Source organism: Talpa europaea (assembly GCF_964194135.1).
Source record: "Talpa europaea genome assembly, chromosome: 11".
Lineage (NCBI taxonomy): Eukaryota > Metazoa > Chordata > Mammalia > Eulipotyphla > Talpidae > Talpa > Talpa europaea.
In genome coordinates, this window is record NC_140078.1 from 47,215,438 (window position 1) to 47,234,450 (window position 19,013).

Here is a 19,013-nt window from a genome sequence, read left to right on the forward strand (position 1 = left end):
GGCCTCTGAATAAAAAGTCTTCAAGTTTCTGACAAATGAGAAAACACTTTTTCAAGGAAAGAAATGCATTTTCCACTGAATTGTTTCCTATAAAAAGATGTTATCTGTGGCATCTTTAGAAATACTCTGAATTGTCCATTTAGAAATACTATGAATTTTTCATTAATCCAGGAACAAATATGAATGCTTAAAACATTTTTCCAAAAAAATATTAATCTATAAGAACAAGTTTAAAAGTTTTGGTTTGTCCCCCGCACGTCTGGTCTATATCCCAGTTCTTGTATGCATAAATAAATAAAAATAAATCTTAAAAAAAGGTCATGATTTACATTTCACTATATTTTCTTTCTGTGTAGGTTTAGAAGTTAAAAAACACAAACAGGGGCCTCCCCTGGTGGCGCAGCGATTGAGTGCTGGGCTGCGAAGCTGCCCGCAGCCTCTGCAGCACCAGTTCGATCCCAGCCACAGGCAAGGGTCCCACATGGCATGCAGACCTCTCCTGCAGCACCTGCTGCTCCCCTCAGCAGTGTATTTCATCAGTCTGCCTGTTCTGCTCCCCACTCTGGCTCTGGTGAATTCTCTCACCCACCCCCGCCCCACACATCTGGCCTGTACCCCAGTTCTTGTATAAATAAACAAATCTTTAAAAACAAATAAATAAAACTGAGTCTGAAATGGGTGAAATAAAAGAAATGAAGGGGATGCAATGTAAGAATAGAGAGCTGGGGGCCTTCCTGGTGATGTAGCAGGTTGAACACAGCACTATGAAGCTGCCCTCAGCCTCTGCAGTGTGGGTTCAATTCCCAGCCAGCCATGAAGATGCCCACATGGCACCACAGACCTCTGCTGCTCCAACTCAGCAGTGCTTTCGGTCCATTTGCCTGTTCTGCTCCCCACTCTGTCTCTGGTGAATCCTCTCACCCTCCCATGCCTCTAGCCTGTACCCCCTTTCTTATATAAATAAATATATAAATAAATATATAAATAAATCTGATATAAATATAATATATAATAATAATATAATGAATCTTATATAAATAAATCTTTTTTAAAAAAGAGAGTTGGAGGGAAAGGGGTATCCACAAAGTGTTCAAGTAATGCTGTATTTAGAAGGAAATATTAGTGCCAAGCAAAAAAGTTGAGGTTTTTTTGCTGACAATTAGGTCAGCTTAATAGAGAGAATTGGGAAGCCAGAAAAAAAGCAGCGAATTTCAAAGATAAGTTCCTAATGAGAGCAGGTACAGCAGTCAAGAGAAGGGAGTCATCCTCCTCCCCCACCCACTTTCACACAAATGTGAGTGGTAAATAACTCGGAAAAGCAAGGGAAGTTTCCATCCACATAGATGATCTCTATAGCATCTTACTTTTTCCCTTTAAAACTAACAAAGCTGCAATCCTACTAAAATAAAAATGAGCAAAATGGAAATGTGTTTTTTTCTGTTTAGCCTGAAATTAAAGATTAGAAAAAGGATGTATCACCATCTGTGATGGAATACAAACTACAGTCCATGCTAGGCAGGACTACATCTGGCAGGATGAGAAAATAAAGCACCAAACTTCCTCTGACTCCTCAGTTTCATAGCTTAGATAACATATGAAAAGGGAGCAAATATACTTTTTAAAAACACTTACTTTTAGAAACAGAGGAAAATGTTAAAATAGTTCTAATTTTTACCCTCAAAATAATTTTGTAGTACATTACTTCTATGAAAAATAAATACTGAGAGTAGGAAAAATGTTTTCAGATAAAAATATGATTACCTAATTAATAATGCAATAGAGGAAATGAAGGACTGCTTGGAGTAAACTGAAAATGGCATCAATGAAATAAGCACCATGTAAAGAAATTTTCCACTGCCTCAGAAGAAAAGCATGAAGAAATGAAGATGGAAGTGGGGAGGGGTGAAAAATAAGTTGGTCACAGGCACGTGACAAGGTAGGACATGCTCTTATAAAATATACTGTATTTAATGTATTCAATATATAAAGTGAAATTTAAAATAACTAGAAAGTAACTGAAAGTAAATTTCAGACTTTAATGAAATACCAGGTGTGCATATCAAAGGTAATAATGAAAATTTGAAGAAATAAGTGCTCTCTCCAACAAGTGTAACTACCATAAGTAGTTATCTGGCATAATAAAAATTTCTGAATAAAAGAATCAATTGTATGGATCTGTAAATTGATGTATGTTTAAAAGAACAATCTAGCAATATTTATTTTGAAAATACTGATGCTTTTGAACCCAAAAACTTCTGATGTAATTTTATGACAAAGAAAAGGTCAGACAGTTGCATGACTCCATAAATATTTTTTAAGCATTGGTCATAAAAAAAAAATTACTTACATAAGTAAAGAAAACTGTATGTGCCCCAAATCAAAACTGTTCATATAAATTACAGTACTTCCATGCAAAGTACTACTATACAGCCATGAAAAGGGGTGATGTGATTGCACTGATTTATACAAATTGATAGATGTGTTATTGGGTGAAAAAACAAGTAATAAAGAATACTATAGTGCAATCTCATTGTTACCAAAAAACTCATGTGGTTAAAAGTATTACATATAAAAGATAGAAGAATACACACTATTAGCTCTAAGGTAGATAAAAAGGAATATTCTTTTGGATAGACTGTATTTTGCAATATTCACTTTGACATGTATTTATAACTAAAAAGCTCAAAATAGTTACAGTCCTTTTATACTTGAGAATTGTGACAGATATATGAATATTTGGCCAGAGAAAAGCAATAGCGGACATTCTTGTCCATTGGTATGTTCATTAGAACACTTCATCAAAGAAGGATGAGTGTAGGATAATAAAATATTCAGCCAGAGAAGACAGGAAAACCTGCTGAAAAAGGAACACTTGTGACATGTGTGCACTTGTACAAACTGTCCTATCCCCATGGTATGGGGATTTTTATTCAAATCCCGATCCCATGGAGCGGAAGGAAAACATCAGTAACAGTGAAAGGAGAAAAAAAAACACAACTATAACCCTTGTAGCGCCTCCCTTGTGGCCAAGGCAGTTGAGTGCCACACTGTGAAGCTGTCCACAGCCTCTGCAGCCCAGGTTCAATCCCAACCAGCAGGGGAGATGCCCATATGGCGGGGCAAACCTCTCCTCTCCTGTCTAGCCCGCTACTCCCCTCACCAGTGTATTTTGGTTACTCTGCCTGTTCTGTTCTTCACTCTGTCTGGTGAATCCTCTCACCTTCCCACACATCTGGCCTGTACTCTGGTTCTTGTATGCATGAATAAATAAATCTTAAAAAAAAAAAACTATAACCCTTGTAATAAAAACACAAATACTAGCAAGTACTCGGAGTCTAGCTAATTAAATGCATTGTTTTAATAAAAGTATAGATTTTGGCTAATGCTGTCCTCTAGTCTGCCTGCACATGGACAGCCCATTGAGTATTTCCTGATGTCCCCCAGAGGCCCCTGAGGCTGATCTCTGCCTCTCCCCATGTGAATAAGCTTTGTTGTCTAGAAAGAGACCCGTGTACTTTTAATGTTCCATGCAAGGAGATACACTGCAGCACATCAAGGCCTGCGCATAGCAAGCACTTGGTGATTTGATGAATTAAATCTGAGAGGCATCAACCAAAACAAAGCAAAGGATATGAGTTGCTACATGCTTCTCTGTCGGGATCCCAATCCGTGTTGGGGAAACAAAACCCCAGAAAGTTCTGAGAACTTCCTGTGTACATTCATCCAGTGGCAAAGCTCAGACAGGTCTGAAATTATTGGAGTAAACCTGGACTTAATCTTGTCTGGGGATGGTTTGAGTTCAACTCATTTAAAGTGAAAACTCAGGTAGTTCTTTGTAGCAAGGGACAACCTCCCTGTGAAGAGAAGCTTCTCAGACTAGTTAACAGGGTCTCGTTTGGGGCTGGGTATGTGTTCTGCAACCGTCCCAGGCCAGGTAGATTCATTGTCAGTTTAGGCAGCTTGAAAGAGAAACTTGAAGTCCTTGGTATTATCACCACAGGTTAGGGAAAACAAGCCAGCAGGGAGACAGCAACTTGAGACCCCCCTGCAAATCCCTACACGCTCTTTCCTATATGTTCTTTCCTCTCTTAGCTGTTCTCTGACGCTCTCCACAGCTCTCCACTGCAGTAGGCCATACTGTCTTCTGCCATCTGTCCTCCATCAGCTGCCATGCTTATATGCTCCATCTCCATTTCAGGAGCACCCATTCATGTGCGCGCACCCATACCCTACTCCAGGTGCCGCCATCAGGCATGCGTATAAGACCACAGGTTACGATTCTCTCCAATGGCATCCATGAGGTAACATTCAAACATGCGCATTCTCAGTCCAATTTTCTGATTTGCACAATATTGGATGGTTTCACTTATAGGAGGAATATAGGGGAACCAAATGCAACTATAAATCAGAGACATTCTTCAAGGGAGGGGAGGGAGAAGGAGGGCGGGAAGAGCACAAGGGTCTATGGTGACGGTGCATGGGTGAATTGGAGGTGGAATTCTATGGGGACTACACCTGATGTAAAATATATTTAAATAAAGAAATTGAAAAAATCCACAGATGGAAATCATTGATACTAATGGCAGGAGGGCGGAAAATACCTGATAATGTCCATGTACCCTACAGTATGCAATTGCAAATGGTTGTCCCAGAAGCAAGCATAGAAGATTTTGTGAAATATACATTTATATAATTTTCCAAAATCCCAAAAATTCTGGAACATATGTGTCCCTTCTAGTTTATGTTGAAGCCCATAGGCAGCTAGGGTCTAACCCTTTGCACATCTGCTGTGGACACCCTGCCCCTTTCACTGACAGGTCTTGGTGGCCCTGGCAGAGAGGCCAGGGTGCTCAGGGACAGAGGTCAGAGGCAGGCTTAACTCATCTGCTCTGAGCATCTACCATGAGACAGGTCCTGAAAGAGCAAAACTTCTCAAATCTTACCTTTGAGAACACAGTCCTTCAAAAGAGTGAAGACACATGTAAATTTGAAGTTCTTGAGTGTATCAAAGCAATTACTATTCCTAATCTCTCCTACCAAAAGCTTCAAGGAAAAGGAGGAAAAAATTCTTACCTGAAAAAGTAAGTTTCAGTGCTTTCATAATGGCCAGGTGTTAGTTTGAGAGGAGGGAAGTTAATGGCCAAAGGCCTCACCATGAACAAGGCCATGGCCAATGCTACAAACAAGACAGGCAGCAGCAGATCTGAGAGTGTGCTTTTCCAGGCCCGGAGCGTGCGGCGAAACTTCTTCATCAGGAGCGCAGTCACATGTGCCAGAAGCAGCTGGCTCCCCTGTGCTGGTGGGATCCTTGCTGGAGTGGCATCTGTAAGGCACAGGAAGAAGCACTCTGAGTATACTCAGATGCTGAGACTTTCTTGGTTCTGTGAATTCCCTTCCATCAATTTATACATCACCCTGGGGTGGATTTTAGCACAGGAATAACATGTCCTGACTCGGCACACTAAGAACACTATGGAAGGTTATATATAACAGAATGTCTTAGGATATTAAGTCCAAGGACAGAGCTCTTCTGTGGATTCCAAGCTGACCTGCTAAAGGGAGGTAGGGCAAACATGTACATTTTTGCTTGTTAAAATAATGCTTGCTATATTAGAATGAATTCTAAACATCAAAGACAAAAGAACAAAATATTCTGATGTCCTCAAGTGCACAGTGATGAGGTGGATGGGAGCAGAGAACACTGTGATTCTGACCCAGGGCAGGCCTCCCACTACCCAGTCCCTTCTACTTTCTTTTGCCTTTGTTCTGACCCACCAGTCCTCTTGAGGATGCCCCAAGTTACAACCAACAGGATTCAGGGGGCACTGCACATACTACACTTCTCCAATTCCATCTACCTGAAACCTCACCTTGCATCCCCTATCCCTATTCAGGGCACCCCAATAAACAGGAGCCTGGTATGACCTCACTGGCGGCAGCAGTTCTGCAATGCCCCCTTAGCTCATCAAGTCTCAGCCATCTGATTCTCCCTCCCTTACATAGCAATAAGTCAACAGAAGAAAAGGTACAACTGAATGCACCTGCATCAGCAATCTCTTGGTTGTTGTGACAAGCTCCCTATTACAGCATGTACTGGAGGCTCCACTAAACTCTCCACCATAAACCTCCTGGGCAGGACAAGCAGCTGGTGAGAGCTAACCAGTGTGTTGTGGATGATTCCGAAATAGAAAGAATGTTGTGAGACGTGGATTCTGAGAAATAAATAGAGTAAATTTATCAGGGAGAGAGTATTGAGTGTATTTTCTACTGCATCCCAGTCATAATCTGGAGTTTCAAAATCATTAGCAGACAGAAAAAAGCATAAATATTGTATTTTTACCAACCCAGTAAAGTAGACTCAAATGAGTGGGTTTATGGTTCCCTGGGGAAGATGCTCTAATTAAATATGTAGATTCCTGAAATGGGTATTAATACAGTACATCTCACGGGGAAGAATATAGTCTATTACAGGACCCAAGAAGTCCAGCCCTGTTCTACAATGAAACCCAGAATATTTTTGGCAGGGGTTCTCTTCTCAGTTTCTCCACTTATAAAATAAAAAGTTTAGATGGAGATGTCCTGGTAAAAACTATAGTTGTATGGTATTTATACTAATGAGGACTAAATTGTCTTATTCTTACCATTTGTGTTTCATTAAGAAGAAACACAACATATGTTTTATTAAGGAAGGAATCAAAAGGGAAGGGGGAGAGGAGAGGGGGGAGAATAGGGAAACAGAAAAGAGAACAGAAAAAAGATAAAAGGAAGAAAGTTTTTTGTGGAATTTGGTTGCTTACTGTTACATAAAGTTAAAAATACAACTGTTTCTTATATATTAAATATGGCTATACAAGCGCATTCAAAATTTAATACCTGCAGAGCCAGAACATGGCAAAATAGTTCTCTGTCAGGAATTTTTTTCTTCAAGTACAACTAAAAAACAACCACCACCTACATATACATCTACCATTCATTGGATCAAACCACATTTATTCTTCCTGAGTGTTTTGTTATTCACTGAGGTTTGGAACAGAGAGAGGAGAAGGCAGCCACTGGAGGTGGTGAAGGTATTCCCTGATGGATGGGCAAACATGAGAAGGAGATAGGCTCTGGTTTTCCCAGACTGGCGATGGGGACCTTATGGTAAAATACTCTGCTGCTTCCTGGCTGAACCATGAGTCAGAGCACTCAGTCACAGAGGGTTGGTCTGCCTAGGAATAGGCACAAAGTGCCAGGTCTCCCATCCCACCTTCAGAATGAGTCCTTACGAGGTTGGAGAGAAATCTGTTGTGTATTACAGAATTTTGTGATATGAGATGGAGTTCTGGGAAGCAGGCTCCTAGCAAAGATGGGAGCTTGATCTGTCACAGAGAGATAAATAGTGGTACAGGCTTTTCTAACCAAGCATGCTCTCTGCACACAAGACTTTGAACACTTACTTGGGGCATCTGGGCTTCATATCCAAATTTCAACCTCCTTGATAAGCAATAAATATATCAAAATTAAAGCCTTCTACTGGGAGAAAGGGGCAAGACTCATATGAAAGAAGGGCCAACCCAAGGAACACATCATGGAAAAGATAACAGAATTGAACCTAAATGTATTTCAAAATTAGAGATACTAAAAGAGAGGTCAAAAGAGCAACTGAAATTCAAGACTCTCAATTAGACCCAGAAAGGCAGATTTAAAAATACAGAAAAGAGCCAGGAGCAAAAGGAATTATTCACCATGAAAATTACAGCTATTTTAAAAACCAAACAGAAATTATGGATCTGAAGAATACAATGGAAGAAGTGAAAACTGCCTTGGAAAACACAGTATGTAGGCTGAATCTTGTAGAGGAAATAATTTCAGAAATTGAAAGACAAAAATGTAAAAATAAGTGGAAAAAGAGAGAGATAAGGTGTAGAAAAAGTGAAGAAAGTCCACATTGTTAGAAAAGAGAGGAGACCAAGAGTATCAGTCAAAAGGGGGCTTTATTGAGTGTCCATGAGGTGACGACTCTCTGAGGCCAAGAGTTGTGCCCCAAAATGGGAGAGCGGGACTTTATAGGGTCTGGCTACTGCAGAGTTTTTCTGCTGGAGGGGGTCTGCTGGAGTTACTTATTCATAGGGACAGGGGTCTCTCCTGCAGAGAGGGTGTGCTGGAATTTACTACTGGGGGGCAGGGATCTTTTGTAGCTGTCATCTAATCTAGTTTAGATTATCTCTGATGCCTGGGCATGCGGGGCACCTGGGCTTTGATGGGTTTTACAATGGGCCTTTGTGTTCTCTCTTCATACATGAAATATTAGATGCCATTAAAAGAAGAAACAAGAAACATAAGGGTAATGGGACTCCCTGAAGGTGAAGAAAAAGAGAAAGGTGCAGAGATCCTGTTAAAAAAATATATATATATTTGAGAACTCTCGAAATCTCAGGAAAGAATTAACAATTGATGCCCAAGTAGCAGACAGGACACCCAAATTTCTAATCACAAAACATCCTGCACAAAGACACATTATTAAATTATCAAAAAATGTATGATAAAGAAAAAAAATGTTAAAAGCTACTAAGTAAAAAAAACACACTCAGCATACAAAGGCATCTTGAAGAGGCTATCATTAGACTTCTTCTAAGAAACATCTAAAGAGACCAATCTTGAGTTTTGAACCTGTGTTGCCCCCAAATTTCTAATGGTGACTGCACCTGAGGGGGGAAATCCTTTACTGTGAAAAGAACTCTCAAGATAAGGGCTAAACACAGAGACTTGATTCTGGTATTAAGAGACATTAAACACAGAGACATTAAGGCCGAGTGAGAGAGACCACTGAGAACCAATCAAAAAGAGACTAGTAGAGCTTTAGAATAATTAGGGAAAGAAGGTATATATTTCCCGAGGCACAACTCCACTTCCACTTCCTTGCCCTTTCCTGGCCTGGTTCCACCAGCCTGGGAGTCCCACTTTATTGCTGTTCTTTTTCTCCTCAATAAACTTTTTCTCTTTCTAAACAAATTTGCCTATTTTCACTTGTTTGCCTGAGCAGCAACAAAGTTCCTACTGCAACTTCATGAGACACCAACCCATGGTGGTCCAGCGGCTGGGGTCAGTGCTGCTGTTGCAGCCTGGGATCCATTCCTGGAAAGCCTGAAATTATGGTATCACTATCTGGCACTGAGATGCCCAACATGGTTTCATGGGTGATTAAATAGATGGCTATTGACCAAATGTGCTATTCGGCATTCTTCTCTAAGTCTCACTCCACTCAGTTGATGCTGCCCTCTCTCCTAGGCCTATCCTGACTTTACCTACTCGGAAAACACCACCATCATCTCTTCAGTTCCTTCCCACTCAGCTTTGACAAGCATGCCTGTGGGCCACACTCAAGGGCAGTCTTCAAACCTTTATCAGAGGCTCCATTTCTATCTGACTTTCAAGCAGAGTGTAAAGAAGAAATGTACAGTAAACAATAAAGCAAAGCCATGATGTTTCTCCTTTGGTTTTAAGAGAAATGAATACTGCTACTCAGATATTCCAAGGAATCTCTACTCATTAGGAAGGAGGAAATGAGGTTTCCAGTGTTGGGGGTGGGCAGTATTAAAATTAAGGTGACCATTGCAAGATGTCCTGCTCAATTCTCCTAAATTCTGGCAAGGAAGTGAGTGTGGCAGAGGATTGAGGAAGTCCTCAAAGGCATGTTTACCTTTGCTTCCTGAAGATAAATATGTTAGCAAAGATTGCCCAGAGCTATTTCTGTCTGAATGATCCAACTTGTTCCATTATCACCTCTGAGGCAATGACTACACTTAGGATGAGTGAAGCATATTTTCTGTCAAATATTTCACTTGCAGAAGAGATTCCAGTTCAGGAAATGAGAATTAGAGCTATTCATCACCAACCTTTGAGCTTTATTTGGCAGCACTGGTCTGGGGCTACAAGAACCATAGTTCACATACTCTCTGATTTCCCACAGTCTCTAACAGAAGCTGCTGCTTTTTGGGCACCTGCCACCAGCATTTATCCTGCCCAAGTCTATTTCTATTCCATTTTTATTTTGGCAGACTGTTTTCTGCAAGGTACCCCGACAATGCTCTGCTGATTTTAGCTAACATGGAAAACAAAACTTCTTTGGTATGTGTAAATGGCAGAGGTCACATCTCCCTCCAAACTTGCTTGCAGTTTTTGAAGTTTGAGGAAATGTGGACAAAAGAGACAAGACAGCGTTTTAGGTCTCACACCTTGGTGAAGCCTGGGAGACACATGCAGAATTTAGAACAGTTCTCTGAAGAGGCAGAGCACAAGGGTTCCCAGCATAGGAAGGACTATGAAAACAGAATGTCTTAAAAAGCAAATAACAGGCTGCAGACACCTCAAATTATTCACTGCCAGAATTGCTTTCTATCATCACTAGAAGTAGCAATTAGGAATTAGATATTGAGGGTTAATTATGGGAGAAAAGAAGTATTTTAGGTAAAGAGATAACAAATAGTCATTTGAAAAATTTAAATGTAATCACAGTTCTCACATGGAAGGGGGATAAAGCTCCTTGAAAGAGAACAGAAGAGAAGGGAGCTTGATAGGGGGGAGGAAGTCAGACACTGCAAAACCTTATGAAGAGAAAACAACTGTTCAAGATTCACTCCGTATTATACAAACTCTGAGTTTAAAGAGACTCTAATAGGATATTTTCATAGCAGTAACCACAGACCACCTAAATCAAGGAAACTGGGGTATTTTTTAAAACATAAATGTCTGACAAACAGAAACTCTGGAATTTAATTACGACTAAACCCCCACTCCAAAAAATACTACAAGGAGTCCTAAAGCCAGAACCTCAGAGGGACGAATAAAAACGAAAGAAGGCCAAAAAAAAAAAAGTTATTAAAAGAATAAATAAATAAAATCAAAGGAAAGACAAACACAAAGGCAAATAAAGATGCTAACATATCAATATTAACTCTAAATGTAAATGGACTAAACTCTTCAATAAAAAGACACAGAGTCACAGGCTGGATTAAGAAACAAAACCCAAACTTTTGCTGTTTCCAGGAAACACATTCAGCTACAAAAGATAAAAATAGACTCAAAGTTAAAGGATGGAAAACAATCCTACAAGCAAATGGACCAAAAAAGAAAGCAGGAACAGCTATACTTATATCAGATAAACCAGATTTCAAACTCAAAAAGATAAAAAGAGACTCCAACGGTCACTACATTATGACCAAGGGGACAATACTTCAAGAAGAAATAACACTCATTAACATATATTCACCAAACGAAGGAACACCAAAATATATCAGACAACTATTGTCATCTCTGAAAACAGACATTAGAGAAAACACATATGTAGTGGGAGACTTCAACACACCACTATCAACAATGGATAGATGAAAGAGACAAAAAAAAAGTAAAGACACTAAAGCTCTAAATAAGGACCTAGAGCGCTTGGGCTTAACAGACATCTATAGAACACTAAACCCAAAAAAAAATGGAGTACACATTTTTCTCAAGTGCACACGGTTCATTCTCCAGGATCGATCACATTCTGGGACACAAGACAAACATCAACAGATATACCAAGATCGAAATCATAACAACCATCTTTTCTGACCATGAAGGCATCAAACTAGAAATAAACCATAAAAAGAAGGCAAGGAACTCTCCTACCTCATGGAGATTGAAAACCACACTACTGGAAGACCACTGGACTAATGAGGAGATCAAAGAAGAAATTAAAAAATTCTTTGAACTGAATGACAAGGAGGACACCAATTTCCTAAATGTATGGGATGCAGCAAAAGCAGTAATAAGAGGAAAATATATAGCAATAGAAGCTCACATCAAGAAACAAGAAAGAACTCAAAGAAAGAACCTAATCTCAAAGCTCAAAGATCTAGAAAAAGAACAACAGAAAAAAAAAAAACAACCCAAAACCAGTAGTAGAAAATAAATAATAAAAACCAAAGCAGAAATACATGAAATTGAAACTAAAAAAACAATCCAAAAGATCAAAGAAACCAAGAGCTGGTTCTTCAAAAAAATAAATAAAATAGACAATCCCCTAGCCAGGCACACAAAGGAAAAAGGGGAGAAAGCACAAGTAAACAGGATCATAAATGAAAGAGGAGAAATCACAACGGACACAGCATAAATCAAAAGAATAATCAGAAACTACTATGAACAGTTATATGGAAACAAGTTCAACAATCTAGAGGAGATGGACAAATTCCTACAACTCTACAATCACCCAAAGCTAGATAAAGAAGAAATAGAACACCTAAACAGACCAATTACAAGCAGCAAAATTGAAATGGAAATCAAAAACCTCCCCAAAAACAAAAGCCCAGAACCTGATGGATTTACAAATGAATTCTACCAAACATTCAGAGATGAATTTGTGCTGAAGGGACAATGCCAAACACGTTCTATGAAGCCAACATTACACTAAAACAAAAACTGAACAAGGACAACACAAAAAAGGAAAACTATAGGCCAATCTCCCTAATGAACACTGATGCAAAAATCCTTAATAAAATTTTAGCTATCAGAATCCAACAATGTATCCATAAGATAATTCACCACGACCAAGTAGGATTCATGCCAGGCACACAAGGATGGTTCAACATCTGAAAATCAATCAACGTTATCCAACACATCAACAAAAAGAAATATAAAAACCATATGATAATATAATTAGATGCTGAGAAAGCTTTTGACAAAGTGCAACACCCATTCATGGTAAAAGCCCTTGAAATTCTTGGGATACAAGGAACATACCTCATCATCATAAGGCCATTTACGACAACCCAACAGCCAGTATCATTCTCAATGGCAAAAAGCTGAAAGCATTCCCCTTAAGATCTGGGACAAGACAAGGATGTCCACTCTCACCACTGCTTTTCAATATAATACTGGAAGTCCTAGCCAGAGCAATAGAAAAGAGAAAGACACACAAGGAATCCAAATAGGAAAAGAAGAAGTCAAACTATCACTATTTGCAGATGATATGATAATATGCATAGAGAACCCCAAAAACCCCACAGAAAAACTAATTCAACTCATCTATCAGTTCAGTAAAGTGGCAGGATACAAAATCAACATGCAAAATTCAGTAGCCTTCCTATACACAAACCAAAAATCTGAAGACAAAGAAATCAAAAAAACCATCCCTTTTATTATCGAAACAAAAAAAATCTAATATTTGGGAATAAATCTAACAAAAGAGGTAAAGGACCTATACTGAGAAAACTATAAAACACTGATAAAGAAATAGAAGAAGACACAAAGAAATGGAAAGACATCCCCTGCTCATGGATTGGAAGAATAAACATTATTAAAATGGCCATCCTACCGAAAGCAATATACAGATTCAATGCCATTCCAATCAAAATTTCAATGTCATTCTTCAAAGAAATAGAACAATTATTGATGAAATTCATATGGAATCACCAAAAATCCTGAATAGCAAAGCTCTCCTGAATAAAAAAGAAGGGAATGGAGGCATCACACGCCCAGACTTCAAACTATACCACAAAGCCATAATCATGAAAACTGCATGGTATTGAAACAAGAACAGACACACAGACCAATGGAATTGAATAGAAAATCCAGAAATAAACCCACAGATTTATGGTCAACTAATCTTTGACAAAGGAGCAAAGAATCTGCATTGGAGAAAAGAAAGTTTGTTCAATAAATGGTGCTGGGAAAACTGGGTGGCTACATGCAAAAGAATGAAGCTTGACCACTACCTCACACCATACACAAAAATCAACTCAAAATGGATTAAAGAGCTAGACATAAGACATGAAACCATAAAATACATAGAAGGAAATATAGGTGAAACACTACTTAATATGCACATCAAAGGCATCTTACAGACACATCACCCAAAGCAGTGATAGTGAAGGCAAAGATAAACAGCTGGGACTACATCAAATTAAAGAGCTTCTGCACAGCAAAAGTGACAATAACAAAAACAAAGAGAAACACCACCGACTGGGGGAACATCTTTGTACACAGCACTAATGATAAAGGACTGATCACAAAATTCGACAAAGAGCTGATGAGACTCAACAACAAAGAAAATAACCTAGTCAAAAAATGGGCAGAAGAGCTAAAAGAAACTTCTCTGAAGAGGAAATGCAAATGCCCAACAGGCATGTGAAAAAATGTTCAACATTACTTGTAACAGGGAAATGCAAATCAAAACTACCATGAGATACCATCTTACACCAGTGAGAATGGTACATATTAAAAAAACTAGTAACAACAAATGTTGGCAAGGATGTGGAGAGAAAGGAACTCTCCTGCACTGTTGGTGGGAGTGCAAACTGGTCCAACCACTATGGAGAGCTGTGTGGAGATTTCTGGACCTACTAAACATAGAGCTTCCATATGATCCAGCAATTCCACTCCTAGGGATTTACCCAAAGGACACAGAAACATCAACTCCAAAGAGCACCTGCACCCCTATGTTTATAGCAGCACTGTTTACAATAGCTAAGCTTTGGAAACAACCCAAATGCCCAAAAATAGATGACTGGATCAAGAAGACGTGATACATATACACCATGGAATATTACTCAGCATTCAAAAAAGATAAACACATGCAATTTGCAGCAACATGGATGGCGCTTGGAGGGATCATGCTCAGCAAAATAAGCCAGAAAGAAAAAGAAAAATACCGGATGGTCTCACTCATAGCAGGAATCTAGAAAACTTAAATAAGGAACCAGGAAAATGAATAACTATAAGAAAGTGAAAATCAAAATCAACAAAAAACTATGAACTAGAGACACTCTATGGGGGGTGGGGGCAGGGAGGGGAGGGATTGGGGTAAAAAATAAGGGGGTTGCAATTGTATGTGGAATATAAAAATAAATTTTACTTAAAAAATAAAAAAAAATAAATAAATGTCTGAGTCATCAGAATTAACAGTTATGGAAGTTAGGGCCTCCTTGGTGGTGCTATTCAGACAGAGCTATTCCTATCTGAATGATCCAACTTGTTCCATCATTACCTCTGAGGCAATGACTACACTTAGGATGAGTGAAGCATATTCTCTGTCAAATATTTCACTTGCAGAAGAGGTTCCAGTTCAGGAAATGAGAATTAGAGCTATTCATCACCAACCTTTGAGCTTTATTTGGCAGCACTGGTCTGGGGCAACAAGAATCACAGTTCACATACTCTCTGATTTCCCACAGTCTCTAACAGAAAGCATTAAGTCTCAACACTATCAAGCTATCACACCCACAAATTTTGCAACAGATCACTCCTTTCTTTCCTGCTGTTCCACTCAGCAGCGTATTTCAGTCGATCTGCCTGTTCTGCTCCTGACTCTCGTGAATCCTCTCACCCCTGTACCTCTGGCCTACACCTCATTTTTTGCATGCATAAATAAATAAAAATAAATCTTTAAAAAGTTATGGAAGTTAGACCTAAGAATCTACTACTTTAACAAATATCCAGATTTGTTTTGATGATAGCCATCTGAAGGTATAAGGTGATATGTCATTGTGGTTTTGACTTACAAGTCCAATGATTAGTGCTGGTGTTCATTTGTATGTCATCTCCAAACAAATGTCTATTAGAGTCCCTTATCCATTTTTAAAGAGTATTTTTCCTATTGAATTATGGGATTTCTTTATATTTTTGATATTAGTTTTTTTTTTTTATTTAAAGATTTATTTACTTATGCATACAAGACCTGGGATGTAGGCCAGAGGTGGGGGTGTGTGTGTGAGAGGATTCACCAGAGATAGAGTGGGGAACAGAAGAGGCAGATCTGCTGAAATACACTGCTGAGGGGAGCAGCAGGCAAGACAGGAGAATTCTGCTGCACCATGTGGGTAGCTCCCTGGCAGGGGATCGAACTCATGCTGAAGAGCCTGCATCTAGCTTCATCATGCTGTACTTAACCCCTTGTGCCACTTGGGAGGCCCAGATATTAGTTTCTTATCAGATATATGGTTTGTGAATATTTTCTGCAGGTTATCTTTTCATTCTGTTGTTTCATTTGCTGTGTGGAAGCTTTTAGTGAAGATGTGGAGAAACTGTAACCTTTATGCACTGTATGGGGCATATAAATTGCTTCAGTCACATTGAAAAAAAGTACAAATATTCCTCAAAAAATTAATAGAGCTAATGTATTATCTATCAGTCCTATTTCTGAGTATACATAGTATAATATTATTCAGCAATATAAAAAGAAGGAATACCTGCTATTTGCAATAACATGAATGAAACTGGAGGACAATACACTAAGACAGTTACAGAAGGACAAAAGCTGCTTGATGCCATTTTTGTGAAGAATAGAAACTGTCAAGTTCATAGAACCAGATAGTAGAGAGGTGGTTGTCAGGGCAGGGTCGGGGGATAGAGGAGGTGCTGCTCACTAGGTATAACATTTCACATATGCTGAATGGATGAATAAATTCTAAATATCTATTGTATAGTATTTAACTATTCTCAAAGTACTGTGCTGTGCATGAAAAAAAAAAATTGTTAAGATGGTAGAGTTTGGGCCTCCCCTGGTGGCACAGGTGGTTGAGCGCAGCACTGCTAAGCTGTCCACAGCCTCTGCAGTGTGGGTTCGATCCCAGCCGGCCGGCAAGAAACACACATGGTGCAGCAGACCTCTCCTGTCTCACCCACTGCTCCCCTCAGCAGTGTATTTCAGTACATCTGCCTGTTCGGTTTCCCGCTCTGTCTCTGGTGAATCCTCTCACCCTCCCACACATCTGTCCTATACCTTGGTTCTTGTATGTATGAATAAATAAATTTTTTTTTAAAAAAGGACAGAGCAGTGCAAAGAAATTATGGATTTGAAGAGTGCTATTTAATCCCTTGATGATAGTGATGCTGTCACAGGTGATGCATATATTCAAACTCTCTGCATTGTATACATTAAATATATGCAGTTTTTCATGTGCCATTATACATCATTAAAGCTTTTAAAAAAATGAAAACAGCACATAGGTGATTTTTAAACTTTCTTTTAAAAGGTCTCTTCTCGGGCCTCCCCTGATGGCATAGCAGTTGAGCACTGGTCTGCGAAGTTGCCTGCAGCCTCTGCAGTGCCGGTTTAATCCCCTGCCGCTGGCGAGGGTCCCACATGGCGTGACAGACCTCTCCTGCTGTACCTGCTTCTCCCCTCAGCAGTGTATTTCATCAGTCTGCCTGTTTTGTTCTCCACTCTGGCTCTGGTGAATTCTCTCATCCTCCCGCGCTTCTGACTGTACCCAGTGCTTGTATAAATAAATAAATAAATCTTTAAAAAAAAATAAAAGATCTCTTCTCAATGTACTATATAGCACAATAGAATACTACTCAGCTATAGAAAAATAAAGATGAAATCTTGCCATTTTTTATAACCTGGATGGAACTAGAAGGACTTATGCTAAACCAAATAAGCCAGAAAGAGAAAGATAAATACCAGGTGATTTCATTCACATGTGGAATATAGAAAAAGCAAAGTAAATGGAAAAAACACAAACAAACAAACAAACCCTTGGGATCTGACTGCAATTCTGAGGTTACCAAAAGGGGAGGGAAGATGTGGGGGTAGGGACCAAAATAGGAGGGGCCTCAAAGGACTATGGTTAAAGAGAATCGATATGTTGGTGGTAAATGTTGTATGATAACATACATTCGAAGAGGTGTGAACTTATAAGCCCTAAGCATATGCAGTGTTGTAAACCAACATCAGCTCAATAAAATAATTTAAAAACTTCTTAAAATTATATCATGGACATAACAACTAAGGCCATGATACATCAGAGTACTGGCACTCTGAGGCTATTCATGCTATAGCACAAGGCATATGACCTGCTCTTGCGAAGCGAAGCCTAGATGTATGCAGTGACATCTGGATACAGAAGACCTAGAGATGAATCAGATAAGGCCAAATGGTCACCAGCTGCTTTCACATGCAGAGTCACAGGTGCAACTACTTATTTTTATTAATAAATATGCATTCATGTCTATTATGAAAAGAAGCTGTACTACAACATATACAACAGCTAAAGGTTCTGCCTTCTTGAGTTGGTCTTGGCTGTTGAAGAAGACTTCTCTGAAGCAGGGACATGCTGAGCAACCATCCCAGGGTGGGTATCTTCTTTGTTGGTTCTCAGGTAGACAGGTAGAGGAATCTTGGAGTCCTCAGTCAATTTTACTGTTTTTTTTTTTTTTTTTTTTATAGAGGCATGTTTTTTATTTATTTATTTATTTATTTATTTGTTTTGTTTTTTGTTTATACATGCACTGGGTACAGTCAGAAGCGCAGGAGGGTGAGAGAATTCACCAGAGTCAGAGAGGGGAGCAGAGCAGGCAGAAGGACCGAGGTACACTGCTGAGGGGAGCAGCGGGCGGCAGGAGAGGTCTGCGCGCCATGTGGGACCCTCCTCCTGTGGCCGGGGAGCAGCCGGGGATCGAACTGGCGCCGCAGAGGCCGTGGGCAGCTTCGCAACCCAGCGCTCAACCACTGCGCCACTGGGGAGGCCCAATTTTACTGGTTTTTAATGCTGAACAAGCCAAACCAGCTGGTAAGAAAGAACAACTCAAGTCCTCAGCCCCCAGAATGAAGCCACCCTTTCAGCCCCTCCTTCTAAGCCCAGTGTGTGCACCCACACACGCACACACCCATGCTCCCTGGGCCCAGGCATCCATAATCACAGAAGGCATGGGAGACCACAGGTGCCGCTGATAGAAGTTATCTCAGGAGAATATAAAAATGCCTTATTAACTCATTTACACTGCAGGACACTTAAACCATGAACAAGGATTAGCTCAGAGAAAAGAGAAAGGAAAATGGGAGCAGGGAATATTTTTCTGTGGAGAATATTTTGGGGCAGGATGGAACTTGATCAAGGAACTGAGTCCAGTGGGACTGCAGCACAGAGAGGTGGGGGACAGAGAGGCAGGGGACTCAAACCATGTGTCACCAGGGATCCATGGGCAGGGCTTAAGTCCATAATATGGAAATTCATTCATTTTTCTTAAAGTGACCCTGAGCTTAAGTTTTAAGAATT

The 19,013-nt window shown here is 39.7% G+C and overlaps 1 protein-coding gene across 1 annotated transcript in view; it reads right to left on the minus strand.

Moving 5' to 3' along the window:
* ABCA13 (ATP binding cassette subfamily A member 13) overlaps positions 1 to 19,013 on the minus strand; it is a gene marked incomplete at its 5' end in the record, with an annotated part of 529,302 nt that overhangs the window by 175,023 nt on the left and 335,266 nt on the right. Inside the window, one exon of the mRNA XM_084247732.1 lies at positions 5,074 to 5,323. Coding sequence (XP_084103858.1) covers positions 5,074 to 5,323 — 250 coding nt within the window. The remainder of the gene's footprint in view (positions 1 to 5,073; positions 5,324 to 19,013) is intronic.